Source organism: Macaca thibetana, chromosome 14 (genome assembly GCF_024542745.1).
Source record: "Macaca thibetana thibetana isolate TM-01 chromosome 14, ASM2454274v1, whole genome shotgun sequence".
Taxonomy (NCBI): Eukaryota; Metazoa; Chordata; class Mammalia; order Primates; family Cercopithecidae; genus Macaca; species Macaca thibetana.
Window position 1 is genome coordinate 95827449 of NC_065591.1, and position 25076 is coordinate 95852524.

The 25076-nt window shown below is 39.5% G+C and overlaps 1 protein-coding gene across 2 annotated transcripts in view; it reads right to left on the reverse strand.

The window, feature by feature from the left end:
• Positions 1-214: 214 nt before the first annotated feature.
• The window catches only part of PDGFD (platelet derived growth factor D), a 246930-nt gene continuing 222068 nt past the window's right edge, over positions 215-25076 (reverse strand). For both annotated transcript variants that reach the window (XM_050758868.1, XM_050758867.1), the window contains exons 6-7: positions 20059-20273; positions 215-2847 (exon numbers count right to left, since the gene is read on the reverse strand). In XM_050758868.1, the coding sequence (XP_050614825.1) occupies positions 2722-2847; positions 20059-20273 (341 nt within the window). In that variant the 3' untranslated portion in view covers positions 215-2721. The remainder of the gene's footprint in view (positions 2848-20058; positions 20274-25076) is intronic.

Genomic DNA, 25076 nt, shown 5'->3' on the forward strand with positions numbered 1-25076 from the left:
TTTTAGTAGAGACAGGGTTTCGCCATGTTGGCCAGGATGGTCTCGATCTCTTTGTGATCCACCCGCCTCGGCCTCCCAAAGTGCTAGGATTACAGACATGAGCCACCACGCCTGACCGGAAGTTTTCTTTTCTTTCTTTTTTTTTTTTTTTTTTTTTTTTTTTTAGCAGTGTACACCTTTTAAAACTGCAATTGAGTACTAAATAATGGAGTAGTTTTGTTCAAAAGCATTATTTATTTTTCATGAAGATAAGAGGCATATTACATTTGCTATAGAAAATGCTATGAGAGGAAAAAGCTGCATGTTACCGATATGACAAAAACCATAAAAAAACTCTACTTATGAAAGTGTTTTGCCCTATAAGAACATATTGAATAAAAGGCATTATTCCAGGTGAATGAGCCATGTGGAAATGTGGATTTATTAGGGTTTGTTTTGAAATGTAATTTGTACGGCGAGCTTTTTATTCCTTTGATGGCTATCAAATAGATTTATTGGCTACAGGTTAGCAGTGCAGTAGATAACAGGTAACCAAGGGAGAAGTTTTAATAAAACTCTCAGGAAAGTCAAAGAAAAGTGAGTGAATATGCCTGCTTACATTTCAGCTAATAAATAAAAAGTGCAGATAGGACTTTAACTGATAAACCTTGCTGGTTATTGCAGCCTGGAAGGTTTATTGAAAATCGGGTAGAACACTCTAATTTTTTATATTTACAGCTACAATGTGAGCTGTTCAGGTTAGAGTGACGTCACGTTCATTTTGACTTTGGTACAGGGAGCTGATGTTTTCACAGGAAACTTACAAAGCAGTTATGAAGAGGAAGAGCGTTCTTAATTATTACTGTCTGCCTGAGCTATTTCTGATTGTGTTCTGGGATTTTGGAGAATTGAACAATAGAGTATTTAATTTTACCACTCCCTCCTCAAGTGAAAACATCAGACACTTTTAGGAAAGTTTTAGAAGGTACATCTTCAATAAGCAGAGATCTGTCATCTCAAATAACTGGGAAGAATTGCACTGCTTAAGAATAGTTGAACTTGGACCTGAGAGCACCATACTTAGAAATCTAAGTATATTTAGGTCACTCATCTGACACTAGGACTTCACCAGCCCTGTCACCCAAACTGGTGGTAGTTAGTAGGACCACAACTCACTGAAGAAATCTGCTTTCCTTTTAACTTTCAAGGCAATAAGAAAAATGTAGTTCTCTGTTAGCAGTCCCTGAGCTATCTGAATTTCGGTGTTTCTCTGTTAAGCCTCTTGCTTTGGAGAATGATGATGAATCATTTCCTACTCCTGGAGTTAGTCTCCTTTAAAACAGACACGAAGGAAGCAGAGAGAAAAAAATCACTCTAAATGCCATTAACCAATGTAAAACAGTTTTCTATTAAACAGTAGGAGAGCAGGGCCAATTGACAATTGGCTTCTTAAAGCAAACTCCACAGATTAAGAACCAGAGCCCCTAAGACTGATTTTACTTGGTTCAGAAACAGGAAATCAGAACGGTGAGCAAGTATATGATCAGAAATTTACATTAATAAAATGTGATTTTTTTTTTATTGATACACAAAAGCTTTCAGGTTATAAATAATCTATGTTGGCCTGCCAAACATAAAATGCCATTATAAATCCATGTCTCTATTTCAAAAAGACAGGAACAAAAAAGCAAGATACATTAAATTAATTGGCATAGTTTGGAGAGTTCGAATCCATTATTAGATATGGATCCTATCAAATATTCCACCTAGTTTCCAGTTATGTCGATGTTTCAATGTTCACTTTTTAAGTTCTCAAACTACCCGCATCTTTCAATGAACACCATCTGGAAAGGTTCATACAGAATCCCCATGCCATTCTTGAAAGGGTTTGCTTTTGTGGAGGGGGTTTTGCAAAGAAAAACAATTCAAAATTCTGTTATAGCTTATACATTGTCTCTTGTGGGATTATAATAAGAAACCTTCTAAGTAAGTTTTTGAGATAGGTGTTAAATGAATAAGCATGCCTCAGCAAAATGCATAAAAAACACAATGATTTAATTTCTAAAGCACTTATATTATTATGGCATGGTTTTGGAGACAGGTTATTATAGTCCACATAGGTAAGCATGCAGTGCTTCTCATGGAAAAAATGCTTAGGTATTGGAAATACCTTTTCTCTGGAAACCATATATTTCCTTTTTTAATAATCAACTAAGATGTGTATGTAAAAAAGCCTCATCTTTTGATTTTTAATGTACAAGATGCCTTCTTTAAGAGAGCAAGATTCAAAATTGCTTTGTGTTTCAAAATTTAAAAATAAATTTATCTCCTAAATTTTCTAAAGACATGTTTCATATATTTGACCATCCCTTATTTTGGCAAAGGATTTTAAGAGTCTAACTCAAACATATGTAAGCTCTGGTGTACCTGGTTATATATACTGAAAAAACCATTTGGTCTATATACACATAGACATGAATATGTTTCTGTGTGTGTGTGTGTATATATAACTTCAAACACTATTATTAAATGCAATCCTATATTCTTAGGTATAGAAGTTGATGATATACCTTTCTACTTGCCATGGCATTAACAAAGCAAGGCTGAGACTCAGCAACCACTTGTGTTCATTACATTGCAGGCTAGTAGTAAGTTTGGTTGCTGGTAGGAAAAGGGTCTCTTATCTCACCCTCCTTAAACTAAAGGTTCTTTCAGGCTTAATGTAAGGATGTGCACATTCTCTTATCGAGGTGGCCTTGAGCTGCAGATACAATCGCATCGTTCATGGTGATCCAACTGGATGTCAACCAGAGCCATGGCCTTAGCTCTGCCCTTCCTCTTGATGTGGCCAGGCTCAAACTGTAATACCTAGGACAAGAAGCACATCTCCTGTTAGAAAGCCTTTGGAGTTCAACTCAGTCAGATGCCACTTACTTATTACCTTTTTGACAACTAGTTCTTAGCCCTTTGAGAACCCAACAGAAGCTATGGGCTTGCTATTAGAATGCACCCATTGCTATTAGAATGTACACTTTTTTACAAATAATTGACTCCCTGAAGTGGAGGAATCAATTGATCCCAGAGTAATGCCTAGCATTACCTATCTGAAGTACCCAGATGATTTCATGTGTCTTAGCTGGTATTTATTAATAGCTTTCTAAGGGCCTGCTTTGGGCCAAGTGTGGTTCCAAATATTATCATAAAGATCCTTCTGACCAAGGCATGTGTTATAGATGAATTCAATTCTTGAGCATATTATTAGCATGGAGAGGAAAATGAATAAAATCATGAATACAATATGCTGGTGTATCTAAATCTTTGGTTGAAGTAAAACAGGTTGCCCTGGAGTTGCTGGCAAGATGGTCAAATAGGAAACAGCTCTGGTCTACAATTCCCAGCGAGATCAGTGCAGAAGGCAGATAATTTCTGCTTTTCTAACTGAGGTACCCAGTTCATCTCATTGGGCTGGTTAGACATTGGGTACAGCCCATGGAAGGTGAGCTGAAGCAGGGTGGGGTGTCGTCTCACCTGGGAAGGGCAAGGGGTTGGGGGATCTCCCTCCCCCGGCCAAGGGAAGCCATGAGAGACTGTACCAGGAGGAATGGTGCACTCTAGTCCAGATACTGCACTTTTCCCATGGCCTTTGCAACTGGCAAACCAGGAGATTTCTTCCAGTGCCTATGCCACCGGGGCCCTGGGTTTCAAGCACAAAACTGGGCAGCTGTTTGGGCAGACACCGAGCTATCTGCAGCAGTTTATTTTTCATACCCCGGTGGTGCCTGGAATGCCAGGAAGACAGAACCATTCACTCCCCTGGAAAGGGGCTGAAGCCAGGGATCCAAGTGGTCTGGCTCGGTGGGTCCTACCCCCATGGAGCCCAGGTAGCTAAGATTCACTGGCTTGAAATTCTCCTGCCAGCACAGCAGTCTAAGAGTGATCTGGGATACTCCAAGCTTTGTGGGGGGAGGGGCGTCCGCCATTGCTGGGACTTGAGTAGGCGGTTTTACCCTCAAGGCTTTGTGTAAACAAAGCTCCTGGGAAATTTGAATGGGACGGAGCCCACCACAGCCCAGCAAGGCCGCTGTGGCCAAACTGCCTCTCTAGATTCCTCCTCTCTAGGCAGGTCATTTCTGAAAGGCAGCAGCCCCAGTCAGGGACTTATAGATAAAACTCCCATCTCCCTGGGACAGAGAACCTGGGGGAAGGGGTGGCTGTGGGCACACCTTCAGCAGACTTAAATGTTCCTGCCTGGTGGCTCTGAAGAGAGCAGCAGATCTCCCAGCACAGCAGATCTCCCAGCACAGCATTCGAGCTCTGATAAGGGACAGGCTGCTTCCTCTAGTGGGTCCCTGACCCCCGTTTATCCTGACTGGGAGACACCTCCCAGTAGGGGCCAATAGACACTTCATACAGGAGAGCTGTGGCTGGCATCTGGTGGGTGCCCCTCTGGGACAGAGCTTCCAGAGGAAGGAATAGGCAGCAATCTTTGCTTTTCAGCAGCCTCTGCTGGTGATACCTGGGTAAACAGGGTCTAGAGTGGAGCTCCAGCAAACTCCAGCAGACCTGCTTCAGAGGGGCCTGTTAGAAGGAAAGTTATCAAACAGAAAGGAATAGTATCAACATCAACAAAAAGGACATCCACTCAGAGACCCCATCTGAAGGTCAACAACATCAAAGACCAAGGGTAAATAAGCCCACAAAGATGGGGAGAAACCAGTGCAGAAACGCTGAAAATTCCAAAAACCAGAATGCCTCTTCTCAACCAAAGGATCAAAACTCCTTGTCAGCAAGGGAACAAAACGAGGTTGAGAATGAATTTGAGGAATTGACAGAAGTAGCCTTCAGAAGGTGGGTAATAACAAACTCCTCCAAGCTAAAGGAGCATGTTCTAACCCAACACAAGACGCTAAGAATCTTGAAAAAAGGTTAGATGAATTGCTAACTAGAATAATCAGTGTAGAGAAGAACACAAATGGCCTGATGGAGCTGAAAAGTGCAGGACGAGAACTTCGTGAAGCATACACAAGCTTCAATAGCCAAATTGATCAAGCAGAAGAAAGGCTATCAGTGATTAAAGATCAAATTAAAGAAATAAAGCAAGAAGACAAGATTACAGAAAAAAGAGTGAAAAGAAATGAACAAAGCCTCCAAGAAATATGGGACTATGTGAAAAGACCAAATCTACATTTCATTGGTGTACCTCAAAGTGACGGGGAGAATGGAACCAAGTTGGAAAACACTCTTCAGGATATCATCCAGGAGAATTTCCCCAATCTAGCAAGGCAGGCCAACATTCAAATTCAAGAAATACAGAGAACACCACAAAGATACTCCTCAAGAAGAGCAACCCCAAGACACATAATTGTCAGATTCACCAAGGTTGAAATGAAGGAAAAAATGTTAAGGGCAGCCAGAGAGAAAGGTCAGGTTACCCACAAAGGGAAGCTCATCAGACTAACAGCAGATCTCTTGGCAGAAACCCAACAAGCCAGAAGAGAGTGGGGGCCAATATTCCACATTCTTAAAGAAAAGAATTTTCAACCCAGAATTTCATATCCAGCCAAACTAAGCTTCATAAGCAAAGGAGAAATAAAATCCTTTACAGAGAAGCAAATGCTGACAGATTTTGTCACCACCAGGCCTGCCTTACAAGAGCTCCTGAAGGAAGCACTAAACATGGAAAGGAACAACTGGTACCATCCACTGCAAAAACATCCCAAATTATAAAGACCATTGATGCTATGAAGAAACTGTATCACGTAATGGGCAAAATAACCAGCTAGCGTCATAATGGCAGGATCAAATTCACACACAACATTAACCTTAAATGTAAATGGGCTAAATTCCCCAATTAAAAGACAGAGACTGGCAAATTGGATAAAGAGTCAAGACCCATCAGTGTGCTATATTCAGAAGACCCATCTCACATGCAAAGACATACGTAGGCTCAAAATAAAGGGATGGAGGAAGATTTACCAAGTAAATGGAAAACAAACAACAAAAACAGCTGGGGTTGCAATCCTAGTCTCTGATAAAACGACTTTAAACCAAAAAAGATCAAAAGAGACAAAGAAGGCCATTACATAATTGTAAAGGGATCAATGCAACATGAAGAGCTAACTATCCTAAATATACATGCACCCAATACAGGAGCACCCAGGTTCATAAAGCAAGTTCTTAGAGACCTACAAAGAGACTTAGACTCCCACACAATAATAGTGAGAGTCTAAATAATAAACAGACATTTTAACACCCCACTGTCAATATTAGGCAGATCAATGAGACAGAAAATTAGCAAGGATATCCAGGAGCTGAACTCATCTCTGGACCAAGCGGACCTAATAGATATCTACAGAACTTTCCACCCCAACTCAACAGAATATATATTCTTCTCAGTACCACATCACACTTCCTTTAAAATTGACCACATAATTGTAAGTAAAACACTCCTCAGCAAATGCAAGAGAATGGAAATCATAACAAACAGTATCTCAGACTACAGTGCAATCAATCTAGAACTCAGAATTAAGAAATTCACTCAAAACCGTAAACTAATGGAAACTGAACAACCTGCTCCTGAATGACTACTGGGTAAATAACAAAATGAAGGCAAAAATAAAGATGTTCTTTGAAACCAACGAGAACAAAGATACAATGTACCACAATATCTGGGGCATATTTAAAGCAGCATGTAGAGGGAAATTTATAGCACTAGATACCCACAAGAGAAAGCAGGAAATACCTAAAATCAACACCCTAACATTGCAATTAAAAGAACTAGAGAAGCAAGAGCAAACAAATTCAAAAGCTAGCAGAAGACAAGAAATTACTAAGATCAGAGCAGAACTGAAGGAGATAGAGACACAAAAAACCTTTTAAAGAAATCAATGAATCCAGGAGCTGGTTTTTTGAAAAGATCAACAAAATATATATACTGCTAGCCAGACTAATAAGAAAAGAGAGAAGAATCAAATAGATGCAATATAACATGATAAAGGGGATATCACCACTGATTCCACAGTAATACAAACCATCATCAGAGAATACTATAAACATCTCTATGCAAATAAACTAGAAAATCTAGAAGAAATGGATAAATTCCTGGACATATATGTCAACTGTATGGACCTTGGGGGACTGAGCAAAAGGGGGCAAATGCAGGAATAAAAGACAAATACAAAAGAATATGTTTGGAAGTAGGGGTCAGGGGGCACCTTGCCTCTAGTGGACAAGGGCCCTGAGCTTTACACAGCCCTCTGTATTTATTAGGCAAAAGAGATAGCGAGAAGGTGGAGTGGAAGAAGAGGTCAGCTGCTAGGTCCAGAGTAGGTTTGCAAGACTGCATTCCACAAACAATAGGCTCTAGATGTCCCAGCAGATAACCTCAAGGAGCCAGCGCCAGGGAGTGATGGCCCTCAGTAAACCTCCTAGGACAGGCACAGAAGTAAGTTTGCCCACATTCTGTATTCATGATAAACAGTTTGCTGTTTGATCAAGCAGCCTCCAGTGGAATGCTTAGTTGGTCACGATCCCTTTGGCCTTTTTGGCTCCTAACACACATAACAACCTCTCAAGACTAAACCAGGAAGAAGTTGAATCCCTGAATAGACCAAAAACAAGTTCTAAAATTGAGGCAGTAATTGACAGCCTACCAACCAAAAAAGTCCAGGACCAGACGGATTCACAGCCGAATTCTACCAGAGGTACAAAGAGGAGCTGGTACCATTCCTTTGGAAACTATTCCAGACAATAGAAAAAGAGGGAATCCTCCCTAACTCATTTTATGAGGCCAGCATCATCCTGATACCAAAACCTGGCAGAGACACAACAAAAAAAAGGAAATTTCAGGCCAATATCCCTGATGAACATCGATGTGAAAATCCTCAATAAAATACTGGCAAACAAAATCCAGCAGCATATCAAAAAATTTATCTACCATGATCAAGTTGGCTTCATCCCTGAGATGCAAGGCTGGTTCAAAATACGGGGATCAATAAATGTAATTTGTCACATAAATAGAACCAATGACAAAAACCACATGATTATCTCAATAGATGCAGAAAGGCCTTTGTCAAAATTCAACAGCCCTTCATGCTAAAAACTCTCCATAAACTAGGTATCAATGGAACATATCTCAAAATAATAAGAGCTATTTCTGACAAACCCACAACCAATATCATACTGAATGGGCAAAAACTGGAAGCATTCCCTTTGAAAACTGGCACAAGACAAGGATGCCCTCTTTCCCCACTCCTATTTAACATAGTATTGGAAGTTCTGGCCAGGGCAATCAGGCAAGAGAAAGAAATAAAGGGTATTCAAATAGGAAGAGAGGAAGTCAAATTGTCTCTGTTTGCAGATGACGTGATTGTATATTAGAAAACCCCATTGTCTCAACCCAAAAACTCATTAAGCTGATAAGCAACTTCAGCAAAGTCTCAGGATACAAAATCAAAGTGCAAAAAATCACAAGCATTCCTATACACCAATAATAGACAAACAGAGCCAAATCACGAGTGAACTCTCATTCATGACTGCTACAAAGTGAATAAAATACCTGGGAATAAAACTTACAAGGGATGTGCAGGAACTCTTCAAGGAGAACTACAAACCACTGCTCAAGGAAGTAAGAGAGGACACAAACAAATGAAAAAACATTCCATGCTCATGGATAGTAAGAATCATGAAAATGGCCATACTGCCCAAAGTAATTTGTAGATTCAGCATTACCCTCATCAAGCTACCATTGACTTTCTTCAAAGAATTGGAAAAAAACTACTTTAAATTTCATATGGAACCAAAAAGAGCCCGCATAGCCAAGACAATCCTAAACAAAAAGAACAAAGCTGGAGGCATCATGCTACCTGACTTAAAAGCATACTATAAGGCTACAGTAATAAAAACTGCATGGTACTGGTACCAAAACAGATATATAGACCAATGGAACAGAACAGAGGCCTCAGAAATAACACCACACACCTACATCCATCTGATCTTTGACAAACCTGACAAAAACAAGCAATGGAAAAAGGATTCCCTAATTAATAACTGGTGTTGGGAAAACTGGCTAGCCATATGCAGAAAGCTGAAACTGTATCCCTTCCTTACACCTTATACAAAAGTTAACTCAAGATGAATTAAAGACTTAAATGTAAGACCTAAAACCATAAAAACCCAGAAAAAAAACCTAGGCAATACAATTCAGGACATAGGCATAGGCAAAGACTTCATGACTAAAACACCAAAAGCAATGGCAACAAAAGTCAAAATAGACAAATGGGACCTGATTAAAGAGCCCCTGCACAGCAAAAGAAACTATCATCAGAGTGAACAGGTAACTTGCAGAATGGGAGAAAATTTTTGCAATCTGTCCTTCTGGCCAAGGGCTAATATCCAGAATCTACAAAGAACTTAAACAAATTTACAGGAAAAAAATAAACCACCCCATCAAAATGTGGGCAAAGGATATGAGCAGACACTTCTCAAAAGAAGACATTTATGCAGCCAAGAAACACATGAAAAAAACCTCATCATCATTGGTCGTTAGAGAAATGCAAAGCAAAACCACAGTGACATATCATCTCATGCTAGTTAGAATGGTGATCACTAAAAGGTCAGGAAACAACAGATGCTGGAGAAGATGTGGAGAAATATAAACGCCTTTCCTCTGCTGGTGGGAGTGTAAATTAGTTCAACCATTGTGGAAGACAGTTTGGTGATTCCTCAAGGATCTAGAACCAGAAATACCATTTGACCCAGCAATCCCATTACTGGGTATATACCCAAAGGAATAGAAATCATTCTGCTATAAAGACACATGCACTGTTCACAATAGCAAAGACTTGGAACCAACCCAAATGCCCATCAATGACAGACTGGATAAAGAAAATGTGACACTTATACACCATGAAATACTATGCAGCCATTATGTCCTTTGCAGAGACATGGATAAAGCTGGAAATTATCATTCCCAGCAAACTGACACAGGAACAGAAAACCAAACACCACATGTTCTCACTTGTAAGTGGGAGTTGAACAATGAGAACACATGGCCACAGGGAGGGGAACATCACACACCAGGGCCTGTTGAGGGGTGCGGGACTAGGGAAGGGATAGTATTAGGAGAAATACCTAATGTAGACGACTGGTTGTTGGGTGTAGCAAACCACCATGGTATGTGTTTACCTATGTAACAAACCTGCACGTTCTGCACATGTATCCCAGAACTTAAAGTATTAAAAAAACAAACAAACAAAAAAACACATGCTGCCCTGATGAAGGTCATTAGTGGTCATAAATAAGTAAAATGTGTTTTACGTTTTTAAATATTTGTTAACATAATATCCTTTACAATTTAAAACAAATCAGGTTCCACTAAAATCATTGAATATTAATAACTGTGTATCAATACAGCATTTCATACATCAGTAAGTATATCATTAATTTTTAAATTTCTTAGTTTAAACACAATTTCTTAAATTAGTACTTTAAATAGAAGCCAACCTTTCTTTCCTTCCGTGGCCTTCATTTAGTGAAACATTAGCTATTATATAGACATATACTTGGTAAAATTCCATACTTGTTTTCTAATATACTACATATTCAGATTAATATATTATTTACTTTATGTTCTTAGATTCCTGTTAGCCTTTATTTTTGATTTTGTCCTATTTTCCTTTTAGATTCTAAACTTGGTCATGGCACCATCAAACGATTCTGTAGCATTTTACAGTTTTTGATAATTTGCACAGGCACTATTTTTTTTGTTTTTACCCTCAGACAAGTCTTTCACATAGTGGAAAAGGTATCATTATGCCCACTTTATACTGAGATTCTAACGGAGGATAAGTACCTTGTCCAGGGTCTTTCCCCGACTTGGACCTGGGACCAGGACCTGGGATCAGGACATTTGGGCTCCTAGCATATTCTGACTTGAGGCCTCTCTAACATGCCTTCACTTTCCTTTTGTGTCTCAAGGGTGTGCCTGGCTCCCCATGTGAATGGGCAGGGAGACCTGTGATGCTTTGTTTGAACTTTTGTCCTAGGTGAAGGTTAGATGCCTAGAGTCCCCTGCACTCATGCATCACGGTCTGCACATTCCTTTCATCTAAATGTTAGGAATTTCATCTAAAAGAAAGAAATTTTGCCATGCTGTTCCACAGACGGTGCAGTGAGGCAGAGAATAAATCACTGCAATCGTTTAATGTTCAATCAAGTTAGGGCACTCTGCTGATGCAGAATGGAAGATGGAGATCTGTTTGCGGCAAAACTTCAAAAGACTTGTGAGTACAAAGTTGGCAGGGAGTGGAGGAAGGAATACCCTAAGAAAGTTGTTTAGGGAGACAAAGGGTCAGAAATTTTGATATTGGTAAAGCTAGTCCAAAGGCCAGTTTTGAGAGTTGGCCAGTTTTGAGAGTTGATTCTATTATCATCTTCTCTTGCAATTCTATTGCACTTACAATAGGTGCCTTGGAAGTGGTTGGGGTTTGGATTCCCATAGCTTTGCCAAGAATTTCTCCAACATGAATTAGCTGCTATTTTCCAAGACTATCTGGCCTGTAAAAGAGATTTGAGAACTAGGGGATGCAAGAGAGGGAAATTATTCCTAAGAAGCTGAGCATATGATAAATATTCCTTGTTCAAAGACTGTTATCAATGCCTAATAATTTGTGATGACTGGCCCCTGTAAAATCACAGCTCTGTCGACTTGCTTTCTCATTTGATGGCAAACAAAAGGGTGTGCTTTGGGATGACAGCAAGAGCCTGGGCAGTTTTTCTAACTGGTCTTCTGATTGTTCAGGGATTTTCTCTGTGTTTTATATTAAGCAACATGAGCACGGTATATATGTGTTTTGCTGATAAGAAGAGAAGAATGAATTGGCAGACACTTTTTCCCAGACAAGACAGGAAAGCACTATTTGAACAAAGTGGAAATTGGACTGCCTTACTGGATGATCACAGCACTGATGTTCAAAGCTTTCAGATCATGTAATAGTCTTAGGTTGAGGTACACAGCACTGAAAGGAGGAAGAAAGCAAGGCTGATTTGAGGGCATGTAGAAAAATGAAAAGCCTTTATCTGAGAAAGCAAACTGGCTGGTTGTAGGTTATCTGGTCACCTTTAAAGGGAAGGAGCACTGAATTAATTATAGGAGCTGAATAGGTACCTTGTTAATAGGTACCCTCACATAGCACTTCCTTATTTTCTGAGCTATGATTCACAGCTGCAAGCACACAACCGGAAATAACAAATCCACTGGGGGGCAACCAGCTGTTTCTTAACACCTATGGGTGCAAATGGGGATCTTGACTCCTCTCCACCCTGGAAAACACACAAAGCCAGGGAAACTTGACGTCTACTAAATGGAGTGTGACTGAGCCAATTGGTGGGTTTCATACCACCGTACAAAATCAAAGATGCTCAGTTTTGCAAATTACCTCATCACAGAAGATACTGAACTACAGTTACTCACCTTGTTGCCAATAAGCCTCTGAATAAATCTTCACCATAAAGTTATTTACACTAATAAAACAATACCAGACAGAAAAGCTATCTCCTGAGTCAGGTTCTTCATATTGGGAATATAAAAAAAGGCTGTTAAGGCCTTGTAACAGTTCTCAAATTAATGGCTGACACAGGAACACAAGTACATATTTCAGGACAAATGCATTATGTAAACCCAAATCATTAAGAGTTTAAGATTCTTCCTTTTTTTTTTTTTTGAGATGGAGTTTCACTCTTCTTGCCCAGGCTAGAGTGCAATGGTGTGACCCCGGCTCACTGCAATCTCCACCTCCCAGGTTCGAGTGATTCTCCTGCCTCAGCCTCCCAAGTAGCTGAGATTACAGGCACGTGCCACCATGCCTGGCTAATTTTTGTATTTTTAGTAGAGATGGGGTTTCGCCATGTTGACCAGGCTGGTCTTGAACTCCTAACCTCAGGTGATCCACCTGCCTCGGTCTCCCAAAATGCTGGGATTACAGGCATGAGCCACTGCACCTGGGCTCTTCCTGACTTCTAAAGCAGGCTGTATTCAGCACACACAGTTTCTTAAGGAAAGAAAAAAAAAAGCTTCTCTTTTGACCTCTTCATGCTTATAGCCTTTATAAAAAATGTACACAGAGTCAATATTTTTAAGGGATGCTAGTGAATTATTCTGAAATCTAAGTTACTACAAGCAAAAATATCTTGAGAAGGGATAACATATTATTTTCTCCCTGAGTAATTACTCAACCTGCAGGCAATAATCACAGCAGTGGCTGGCACTGTAACAGAAGGATGGATATCAAGTCCCAAGACATAGTACTGAGTTAAAAAGACATAAATGACAAACAGCTCAACACTGTTATACTAAGAAGTTAAGCTTGAAGGTGACAAAAAGCTGGGTTATAGTGGGGTTTATAACATGCTCATGAATCTTGAAAATGCAATCATGGCATCTGTGCATACTTACTTCAAATAGACACTTTCTGTGAGACTCTAGGGTTACTATGAGGTGTACTCAGTTGCAGTTTTAACTTTACAGAACTAAATAGTTACATGATTTTGACAGCACGTTAGAGGATTAATGACTACATGTTCAGGCTACCCATTGCAGAAAACATAATGGAAAGCCTGGCTGGGCACTGAATTTCAGAGAATGGCATTAGCATTGGGTATCATTCATGACACAGATGGGCCTTGTCTGCTTGGGGAGTACCTTGCCCCATGTGGCAAGTTTGTCGCTTTGGGAGGAAGGCCTGATGTGAAGCTAGATTGAGAAGGGAGAGGGTATGCACAGTTTGTAATACTTAAACAAGGAGTTCACTAACTTGTAAGTGAGTCATCAAGGAAGAAATGTAATCAGAACTGAGAAAGCCAGACCAGGCTCTCATTTAATTCCACCCACAGCTGTCTTGTACTTTATAGTCTTCAGATGCCTTCCTTCACCCAGTATCCCCAGGTGGTAAGAAGCACAGGTGTTATCATTGCCATTGTCAAGATGAGTGAATTAACTTTTTTATAAGCAGTCTATAAACATTTACTGTTCCAGATCATATCTTTATTCTTTTTGCATTTACCTAGCATTTCAACCACCAATTTGTTTTTATTCCTTACACAATTTCAGTAAGATAAGATTTCGGGGGCAGGATAAAGTGTAACAACAAATAATGAATATGATGTAATTTCAGGTTTGCCTGGGAACTCAAAATTGTAGGTTATTATGGGGATTAAGTGAGGAAACCTGAGGCCCTGGAAGTTTTAAGTGGCTGGTCCTCAGTTGCCCCTCCATATGGCAAAGCTGGAACCGGAATCCACATCTTTTCTAGTCCTGCAATTTTTCTGCTCTATTGCCCTCTCTTGGTAGGAAGACACCACAGATCATGAGGCCTCACTCAAAGGCGGAGAAAGGACAAGAGGCAGAGAGACTCCACAAGTTCTAGCTATGTGGTTTCCAAAAAAAAAAAATAGAAAAGATATTTTCTTGACTTTTGTTATGGTTGGGTATAATCATGACCCAAAAACTCCCTCCCTATTGCTAGAGAATGAAACTCCTTGCACAAAATTTATTTTCTGTTTCTTTGGTCTCAATTTGAAAATTTAGGTAATCTTTTTTTCAATAACAAATGTTTCAAACATGTAAAAACAAAGTACTATTCTTTTACCTCAAATCTGAAGGTCAACGGTGTATTACTCTAACCTCATGTTTCATGTATAAATGCAGATGCTCCTTGACTTATGATGGGGCTATATCCTGATAAACCCACTGGAGGTTAAAATATCTTAAGTTGAAAATGCACTAATAACCCCCATAAACCCACTGAAAGGTAAAAAAAAAATCTAAATCTAACCATCGTTGAGGATAATCTTTACCTATTTATTGATACATCTCCTAACTCTTAAACTGTGATAAAATGCAAATGTTTAATACAAAATTCTACCTTAAAATAAGAAAAAGTCATTTTTTTTTCATTTTGTTCAGATATGTAAATGATTCTGGATGCTATAAATGTGCCAGAATCAGAGATGGGTCTAGGCTTGTGCCATTCAATAAGGTAGTCATGGCCTTGCGTGGTGATGTAAATTTCAATTAGTTAAAACTAAATGACATTAAACATTTAGTTTCTATTTGTGCCACACACATTTCAAGTGCCTAATAGCCACATGTTGCTAGTGACTACCATATGGAACAATGCAAATACAGGTTATTCCTATCACTGCTTAAAGTTCTGTTAGATAGTGCAGGTGCTTATGTCAAGAATCCTGACAAAATTATGAGAGGAAGAACAGAGAAAATTAACATCTATCTTTATCTCTCTGATGCTTCCTATGTTTTTGGCTGTTGACTAAATGGATACAGCCAGGGCACCAAATCATGAAAAACAGTGAGTATTCATTTAATAGGTCACTATATTTTTAGGGAATATCCTGTTCCTTCATTATACACTATCAAGAGAAGAGAACTGAAATAATAGTTTCTTCTAATTGTCTACACAATATGTTTTTCTGGAATCCTCCATTTAACATAAATCGTGACCCAAAGTATCCTTTATATCCTATGATGGGGTTCAGGACACTGTACTCCCAAATGTTTTAAGCTGAAGGAATTTGAGAAAACAAGAAGAGCACAAAGATCACTCTGACCTTCCCCTCACCCTCCATCCTGAAGGAGGTCATAAAACCTAGGATTTTCTGACCTTCCCATGTAGCAAGTCATAAGACCCTCATGTGAGAGGTGCCCCTGTTATACCCAGAATAAAGAAGAATTCCCCCCGCCTTTTTGTTTGAGATGTGGTCTCACTCTGTCACAGAGGCTAGAGTACAGCTGCGTGATCATGACTTGCTGCAACCTTGAATTCCTGAGCTCAAGCAATTCTCCTACCTCAGCCTCCCAAGTAGCTCAGACCACAGGCACATCCTCCACACTTGGCTACTTAAAAATAACTCCTTTATTTATTTATTTTTTGTAGAGATGGGGGTCTCGCTATGTTGGCCTAGTTAATCTTGAACTCGTAGCCTCAAGGGATCATCCCACCTTGGCCTCTCAAAGTGCTGAGATTACAGGCATGAGCCACCACCGCTCCTGGCCTAAGAATCCTTATCTCCAAAGACAAAGGTAGAACAAGGAAGAATCTGAACAAACAGGCCTTGCTAATTTTCCCCAGTTTATTACCATTAGATCATACTCTGCCCTATCATATTTCTCCACAACTATCCACACTTTATCAAACTTACTGTAAAAAATTATCAGGTTGAACTGCTTTTTTGGGTCTTTATTTCCTTACCAAGGCCTCTGTGTCATGTAAAACATATTCTATAAATGAGTACGCTTTTCCTTTGTTATTCTGTCTTTTGTTAGAGTGGCCTCAGCCATGAACCTAGGAAGGGTAGAAGAAAAGGCATTTTTCCTACGCTATATTCCAAGAAGCATTGAATGATTATAAAGAAAGAGGAAAAATACTTCAACAGCGTACCTATAAACTTTTGAGAGAAAGAAATAATAAAGATAGTCACATTTTACTGCACAGTGAAAACTGCTCAAAACCCTACAGGAGAACTAATATGACCTGTGAAAAAAGCAATGCTATTAGCTTCATTAGGAGCTTTCCAGTTTCCCAGATTTAAATTCCTTAAGGTTGAGCACTGAAATATTTGTGGAGAATCACACAAGCTTGTTATGTGACCAGGTCTCATTATCCCCTTAAGGGTGCTCATCTTTCACAGAAACTCATTTCACATCTCATCAGTTGCAACCATGAGCTGGGGAAACTGGTTTCTCATTTCTCAGAGGTAAGAATACAGACACAGAACTCAGAATAAAGGACTAGAATTTTTTCCCTAATGAGACTAGGCTCAAGCAACCCCCACTTCTGGAAATGGAATAAGCCTTTTGCTGTTTCCCACAGGGCACCTGGCAGTGATAATTGTGACACATCTCAAAGGTATTTCAGGAGTCTCAGGGGCATATGACAGGAGTGTTTGTTCCAGGTAAGCAGTTACCAGCTGGTGATGGATGTTTAGTTTTCCTTTTGTCCAGCACTTGGCAGAGTGATTTTATAGAGCTCTGCAGAGTTCTAGAAGTAAAAATACCAGGACACATGTCTTAAAGAGATGCTTTAGATACAGTTTCAAAGGATGCCAACGTTTCAAACCCACTCATGCTACTGAGCAAAGAGATCAAGAGTTTTCCCGTCTACACATTAACTGAGAACAGAAATTTGCAAGTAATGGTCATTGTGTGGAGAGACTAGAAAGGAACTAAGAGGAGGAGGGTAGCCAGGCCTTCAGTGTTCTTCAGAACTAACTGGCTAGGAGGCAAGGGTCTTTGGGGGTCTATGGTTCACTCTGCTGTTCCCGCAATAAGTAATTTTTAAAATCAAGCTAAAACCTCTATCTGAGCAAAGTCAAGATAAAAATAAAGCACTCCACAAATACATCAAAGTCCTGACCTCAAATGTTCTTCCTCACAGTTACTACTAGGTAGAGACCTTGTCACTTCCTAGATTATTTTGACTACAACCTGATTACTGCATTCTGCATTTATCCTCGGGGTATGACTAAAGGTTATAAAATTCAGGTTCTTAGAAGTGAAGGACAACATCCAATCTAGAGTTCATCAGTTCATACAAAAATAAAACACAATGAACATAGATGACAGCATTCTCTAGATATGAGAACATTTTTTTTCCTTTGAAAACAGTGGGGTGGAGTAAGCAATTCTTATGACTAAGAAAATATGTTCCATGTAGGTCTAAAATAATGTTTCCCTGTCTGAAGTAAGTATGGTCATGGTGGCACAATTTCCTACATTTTCTGAGTTGAAAATATCAATTATTACATACTAATTTTTGTTTAATCCAGAAGTTACTGCCTAACTTATGACTTTTGTATTGTTTTCGGAACAAAAGTCAAAACCAAAACAACAACGATACCAGAAAAACCTCCAAAAAACAGTTTTGCAAAGCTGGAGATTTTGTTTAGAGAGAACTACCCATTCCTTTGTTGTGGTGGACACTTTTTAAAAATTATTATTATACTTTAAGTTGTGGGATATATGTGCAGAACGTGCAGGCTTGTTACATAGGTATACACGTGCCATGGTGGTTTGCTGCACCCTTCAACCTGTCACCTACATTAGATATTTCTCCCCCAACCCCCAACTCACCAACAGCCCCCGGTGTGTGATGTTCCCTTCCCTGTGTCCCTATGTTCAACTGTCACTTATGAGTGAGAATATGTGGTGTTTGGTTCTCTGTTCCCGCATTAGTTTGCTGAGAATGATGGTTTCCAACTTCATCTGTATCTCTGCAAAGGACATGAACTCATCCTTTTTTATGGCTGCGAAGTATTCCATGGTGTATATGTGCCACATTTTCTTTATCCAGTATCAATGATGGACATTTGGGTTGGTTCCAACTCTTTGCTATTGTGAATAGTGTGAATACTGCTACAATAAACATATGTGTGCATGTGCCTTTATAGCAGAATGATTTATAATCCTTTGGGTATATACCCAGTAATGGGATTGCTGTGGACACTCATGGAGAGCAAGTCAAACAATAATTCCTAACAATAATGTTTGCTTCATATTTTAGCTTATATTTTAAAACATATTTCTGCATGATGTTTAACATCTTGCAAAATATATTTCATATGCATTATTTTATTTGGCCCTAAGAGCAACTCTGGAAGGGCTTGTCTGATATATTAATTTCTCAGTCCCATTTCACATATGTGAAAACTGAGTCTAAACTTTAGTGAGTTGCATGTGTTCCCACAATAATAAAGTAATTAGAGCTGCCACATCTGTCATAGAACAGCTCTAACTCCTCTTCAGTCTACTCTCTCTCTCCATATATATATATATGGAGATATACTCTATATCTCCATATATATATAAAAATATATATATATTTATAAATTTTTTTTTGAGGTGGAGTTTCTCTCTTTCACCCAGACTGGAGTGCAATGGCACAATCTCAGCACACTGCAACCTCCGCCTCCTGGGTTCAAGTGATTCTCCTGCCTCAGCCTCCTGAGCAGCTGGGATTACAGGTGTCTGCCACCGCGCCTGGCTAATTTTTGTATTTTTAGTAGAGAACGGGGTTTTGCCATGTTGGCCAGTCTGGTCTTGAACTCCTGACCTCAGGTGATCCGCCCACTTCAGCCTCCCAAAGTGCTAGGATTACAGGCGTGAGCCACCGCACCTGGCCTATATTTTATGCTCTACAGTGCTATATATTACTAGTGATAAGAAGAAACATAGACCCTGGAACTAGTGGATTGGAGCTGGAGTCCTGGCTCTGTGATTTACTGACCAGGCCATGCTGGCCAACTTACTGATCTTCCTAGGGCTCAGTTTACTCACCTATAAAAAAAGAATAAAAATAGTAACATTTTTACAATATTGTTGATGGGGTGCTAAATGAGCTAATGATTACTTACAATAGTGTTTGTCAAGCAATAAATGCCATTATTACTATTATTAAGGTTATTGCGCTCTTTAGGTTTTTGTTCCTCCTATATTCTTATATTTACTTTTATTTTTGCATAATCCAAGAGCTGATTCCCTGAGTAGCACTTAATAATAGTTAGAATAAACAGAGCATTTCCAGTTGAAACATACTTCATATTTAAAAAATAAAAAGATCTTTGACAATTTATATTTTGCTATCTTTATTGTGCCAAATTTATTAAATGACATAATTGAATTAAGGGTTTGCTTATTAGATAGTGCAGTCATATCCTGTAAATGAATAACATCATATTTCTTTTTCTTTTCTGTCTTTCTGCAAGGAGGTCAAGTAAGTTCTAAAGTTACTATATCACATATTTGATTATATATTCTAACGAGGTTGTTGTTGATCTACATAGTGTATTGTTCAAATTAGAATAAACAGTGACTTCGTCAGGATGGGATTAACCTGTTATCAGGACACTTGGCTTGGCAAACCTAGTGTGGGTAGAATTTCTGCTCCTAATCAAACCCTGGCTGGGTGCCCTTGTGCAGTGAGCAACCTGAACAACTGTATGCAATGCCCCTGTCTTCCTGAATCCTGTAGATTAAGCGTTGCAAAAAGAAATCTGAGAATGACATACCTCATGATACTTTTTCACGGTTTTCCCTGAATTGCATGTGCAGGACCTCCAGTTGACAGTTCCACAGCCACAATTTCCTCCACAGCGCTGCACGAGGAGGCAACGTGGAAAGAAGACCACATTGGCCAGCTTCAGCTCTTCTCTTATATTGACCGAGTAATTCCTGGGAGTGCAACTGTAACGCTTGGCATCATCGTTGAGCCTATCCAGGTCAACTGGAAGCAAATACACACATTGTGTAAGCAAACACAACTGTAAGCACAATTGCTCAGCGTGTATTTTTGGGAATAGAGTGGGAAGATTCTGTGAGGAAAACCTTAACCCTGGGATTAAATCCATCCTCAGGCTCTCAATTACTGGGAACCTAAAGTAAAAGACCTAATTTCTCTCTAGATCCCATCTACCCTTCGAAAATAACAACAACAAAACAAAACAAAAACCTTGGCTAAAATTCATGTCTTGGTTCAAATTTCCTTGCATCTTTTTTATGCAAAAAAAGTTCAGAGGAAAGAAAATGAAACATTTGGCAAATTAAAATAATTGCCTTTGTCTTCAAAAAGACAAAATAAATTGCTTCTTCATTCTAAATAAATCCTGACTCTAAGCCATCACTTAAATATAATTTGAATTATATCTAGGACACATTACGGATAACCACTGTATTATATTTACCTGGCAGTGAAATTTCACACGTAAATGTAATAAAGAAAAGGGTTTTAGTTTTATTTTTAACTTCAAAGTTAATCAACATGTTAGAGAAAACGATTTTTTTTTTTCGTGAATATGGTGCATATTTGTGCATTGGGTCCTAGATGGCAGTATAGCATAGTGGTTAAGTGCTTGGGAGCTGCAGTGAAGTTACAACTGCCTTCAATCACATCATGGCTATGTTTCCTTTTAGCTGGAAAGTTATTTAATGGCTCTGAACTTCTGCTTCCTCATCTATAACATGTAATCATTTGAAGAATTGAATGTAACGTGCCTGGCACTCAATGCCAGCTATTCTTATTAATCTTGATTCATTTGAATCTCCCCCTCTCACATTCTTTTCCTTTAAAGTCAAATGGACAAAATTTAAAAATATATTATGTCTTTCTCCCTCTTCATTTTTTTTTTTTGGACATTACTCTATATAAATGATTATCAAGGGATATGGTTAGTGGGACTTCTGTGAACTAAAAGCACCTCAATATTTTTAAATCGAAGTCATAAATATTTACTTGAATTCAATTTGTATTATTGTGTTACGTAAATTAGATTTGATTTCGTGTTCTCAAAGTCCATCCAATTATCCATCCATTTAGCAGCCAAATCCTCTTATTGGTGCATACATACATGAGTATCTTCCCATAAGAACAGTTAGAAGCAAGTCCTTTTGTCTGCACAGGACCCACCACCATTTCCCAATGCACGCCCTTGTGTGCACCAGGCCACCACAGGAGGAATCCTATGAATGTTAGGCAGATATCACCATGTTCATTCTAAACTCTAGCCCTGGGAAATGTCTTAGGCTTAAACCAAAACAGCTTAAGGAGAAGGAAGAAAAAAAGCCTTTGGGAGTAGAGGTCAAAAGTCAAGGACAATGTCAGTAGAATGCATCTAAGGAAAACTGCAGGAATAAGTGTGGACCATGAGTCCACTAACCACATCCCTATTTGTCTTTTTATATCTACAACGGTGCTTTGATTCTCAAGGGCAGGGATTTATCCCCAATTGTTATATGCTGAGCCCAGGATACTGTGGGAACTAAATAAATGCCAAATAATCATTGTGCATAATTTATTGCTGTTTTTTCCCTTTGTAAAGACATGTCATAACTTTAGCTATAATCAATCCAGATTTAAATTGAATGAACTCTGTCTTGGGAAAGGAACCATTTTATTGCTGCTAAAGCCCTGAAAATAACTGCAAGCAAAGCAGAAAGGATTATATAAATGGATTAAGAAGTGCAGCAATCATCCATTACAAGTGTCACCTTGCTGATGCTGGCCTGTGCATTCCTGGGCTTGTGGACAGAGCTGATGCAGAGGGCCAAATCTGCTGCTTGTGATAATGGGAATATATTTGTCTAATACAGAGGACTAAAGAGGTACAATTAGCAGGAAGGGATCGTGATGTGTGAGAAGGCAGAGAGGGACAGGATGCAAGCAGCAGCACTGAGTCTCTGCTTTAATTCAGGCTTCTGCTAGGCACCTTACAGATATGACTACATTTGGTTGTTCCCCACCCATTCGAAGTGAGTATTATTTACTAAGAGTTACCAGTAAATGGTAAAACTGGAATCGAAGCCTTCTCCCTTTTGCTCCATAGTCTCTGTCACTTTAAGCGGAACAGAGGGATGGTCAGTAAGCCATAAGTTGAAGGAAGAAGACCAATGTTATGAGGGCTGTATTGGACTTTCCTGTCTGATGTTGAACCGGGGTTGGGTGGTGAATGGCCACATCCTTATCTTCAGAAGACACCCAAGTCAAAATATAGCATGCCTTCCCTATGGGAATTCCAATAAACTCCAAAGTGCCTTCCATAAACCAGGAGAAGGCATGTAAGCCTGATTCTATTTGAAACCATACTTCTCACATTGTATAACTCTTTGACTAGCATTGGTTACTTCCATTTCTTACTCACCATGAGGAGATTCACAATTCTGTCAGTTTTATGCATCAATTCGCTAATGTCACTAAGAACTGAGACCCAGTGTGACTGCTGTAGAATCCACCTGCCCTACATATCAGGCAATTGAAACCACCGAGGCACTCAATTTAGAACTAGAACTGAAAGGTTTTTCTGACTGGATGCAAATAACTTCAAAGTGTGATCGCAGACTTTCTGCAGGGGACATTGAGTTGCCAGTCAAAAAAGACTGATAAGCCAGTGCAGCAGAGCAGGGAGCCAGACAGAGGCTGAGCAGCAATTAAGGTTTCTGGTGCTTGGGTTAGAAGGAGAATTCTGAAGTGAGACTTCTGGGAGGGAGACAGGCCAAGCGGGGTCAACCCAGAGTAGGGGCTGTCCTTTCCATTCCTGCATCAGTCTCCATAGCTGAACATTTCAGAGCAGCAATGATGTTCCAAATTCAATTCAAGGGTCCACTAATTTCATCTAACTTCCTTTATTTCATCCCAGTCTATGTCATGGAATAATCTCTCTTTTTCTGTCATTTTGAATTTTAGTCTTGCTCTATCAAGGCTCTTTAACATCAGTTAAGTTTTTTGAGCCTCATACAGACAGTTTTCTGGAAAGGCTGAGAAGGTTCCCCTGTCCTCAAAGACTTCCTCTGGACATGCTGGTCAAGTGTGGGGTGCTGCACAGTGCACAGGGGAGAACTTTTCCTTCTGCAGCCCCTGCCTCTAGGGGCAGTCTAATCACAGTGGTGCTTTGGGATGTAATAAGAATTCTGGAACCTGAGCTCTAGCATGGGGATGTGAATGCACACCCTTTTATAGTTTCTAATATTAGGTGTGAGAGGAAGGAGAGTCAACCTGTTCTTTTGGATCCTGGCCATCTAGACTACTAAGTGCTGTGTTCATGAGTGCATGAAATATTCATAAATGCTATGAATTACATACAATCATTACTCTTACTTTTGCAGTTGAGGAAACTGAGCCTTTGAAAAGTTAAGAAAAAAAAAAATGTATCCACAGCCATAAAACTCTCAGTGGTAGAGCCAGAGTTTGAATCCAGGCCTCTTCATGCCTTTTGTACATATGAGCCCAGTGTGAAGATTTGAAGGAGGGTTCAGAGAGCAGCTTCCACAAGCCATGCTGGAGTCTTCCCACCAGAGGACCACTTGCTGTGCAAATGACCTGGCTTCCTAGGTGCATCCATAGGCACAAACCTGTCATTTTCACAAGGTCATCAATACACATACCCAAGCATGAGCTCCTGTGTATGCTCATCCATCTATTCAGTTCTGACTAATAAGCCAGGCAGCTACTCAGAGTCTACTTTTGCCTTTAGTATTGTGATACGTTTCGTTCTTTTATCTGGACTGAGTGGACTTTGGCCAAAGCACACTCTTCATTTTGTCCTCATTTCTCCTTGAACCCTTTCTTGCCTTATCGAGGAGCTCAATGCATTGATAGCAATGCTTTGTCCTCAGTGGGAACAAATGCCAGAATCCTAGAGATTCTAGTTTCTGTAGGACAGATAAAACCAGTACAATGTTACACATACTTGGCAAGCACAACATGAGTGGTGATCAGCTTAAGATAAAAATTTAAAACTCTATTCCTTATTAAAGTGAAATATATTTATTATTTTATATAAGTTACATGTTCTGGCAGACACAAGTCCAAAATGTGCCTTACTGGTCAAAATCAAGGTATGTAAAGGTAAGTCTGTTTTTGTGAATACAAACATTCATTGTGAAACAAAATAATCTCCTCACTTTGAACATGGGAAAGCACCTTTGTTCTCCACATGCACAATAATTTACTGCTTGTTTTGGTCAACAAGAGGATGGTTTCCTTGAGTCAGTCTCTAAACATTAAGTTATCAGTTGGCTTTCACTGTGCTGGCCGTTCATCAATCTTTATTCTGATAGATGTTTCACATGCTTTTTTCTCTTGATCATCCACAGTCTGTCAGAGAATCCAATTAAACTGCTGCATGTCCTTGAAGATAGCCAGTAATCTTTTTCTTTTCTTTTTTTTTTTTTTTTTAGACAGAGTGCCCAGTCCTGGCTGGAGTGCAGTGGCATGATCTCAGCTCACCGTAACTTCCGCTTCCCAGGTTGAAGCAATTCTCCCGCCTCAGCCTTCCGAATAGCTGGGACTACAGGTGTGTGCCACATGCCCAGCTAATTTTTGTATTTTCATTAGAGATGGGGTTTCACCATGTTGGCACCAGTAGTCATTTTATTGTTATTGGTACAAGGTCCAGCCTTTATAATGCTAAAGTTCTTTATAAACTCTTTTAGCAGGCATGCAGCAGCAGCCTACATACTAGTGCATATTTACCACATGGTGATGGCATGTGAAGAATAAGCACTTAAAGTAGGGCCATGATGTTTCTGAAAACCA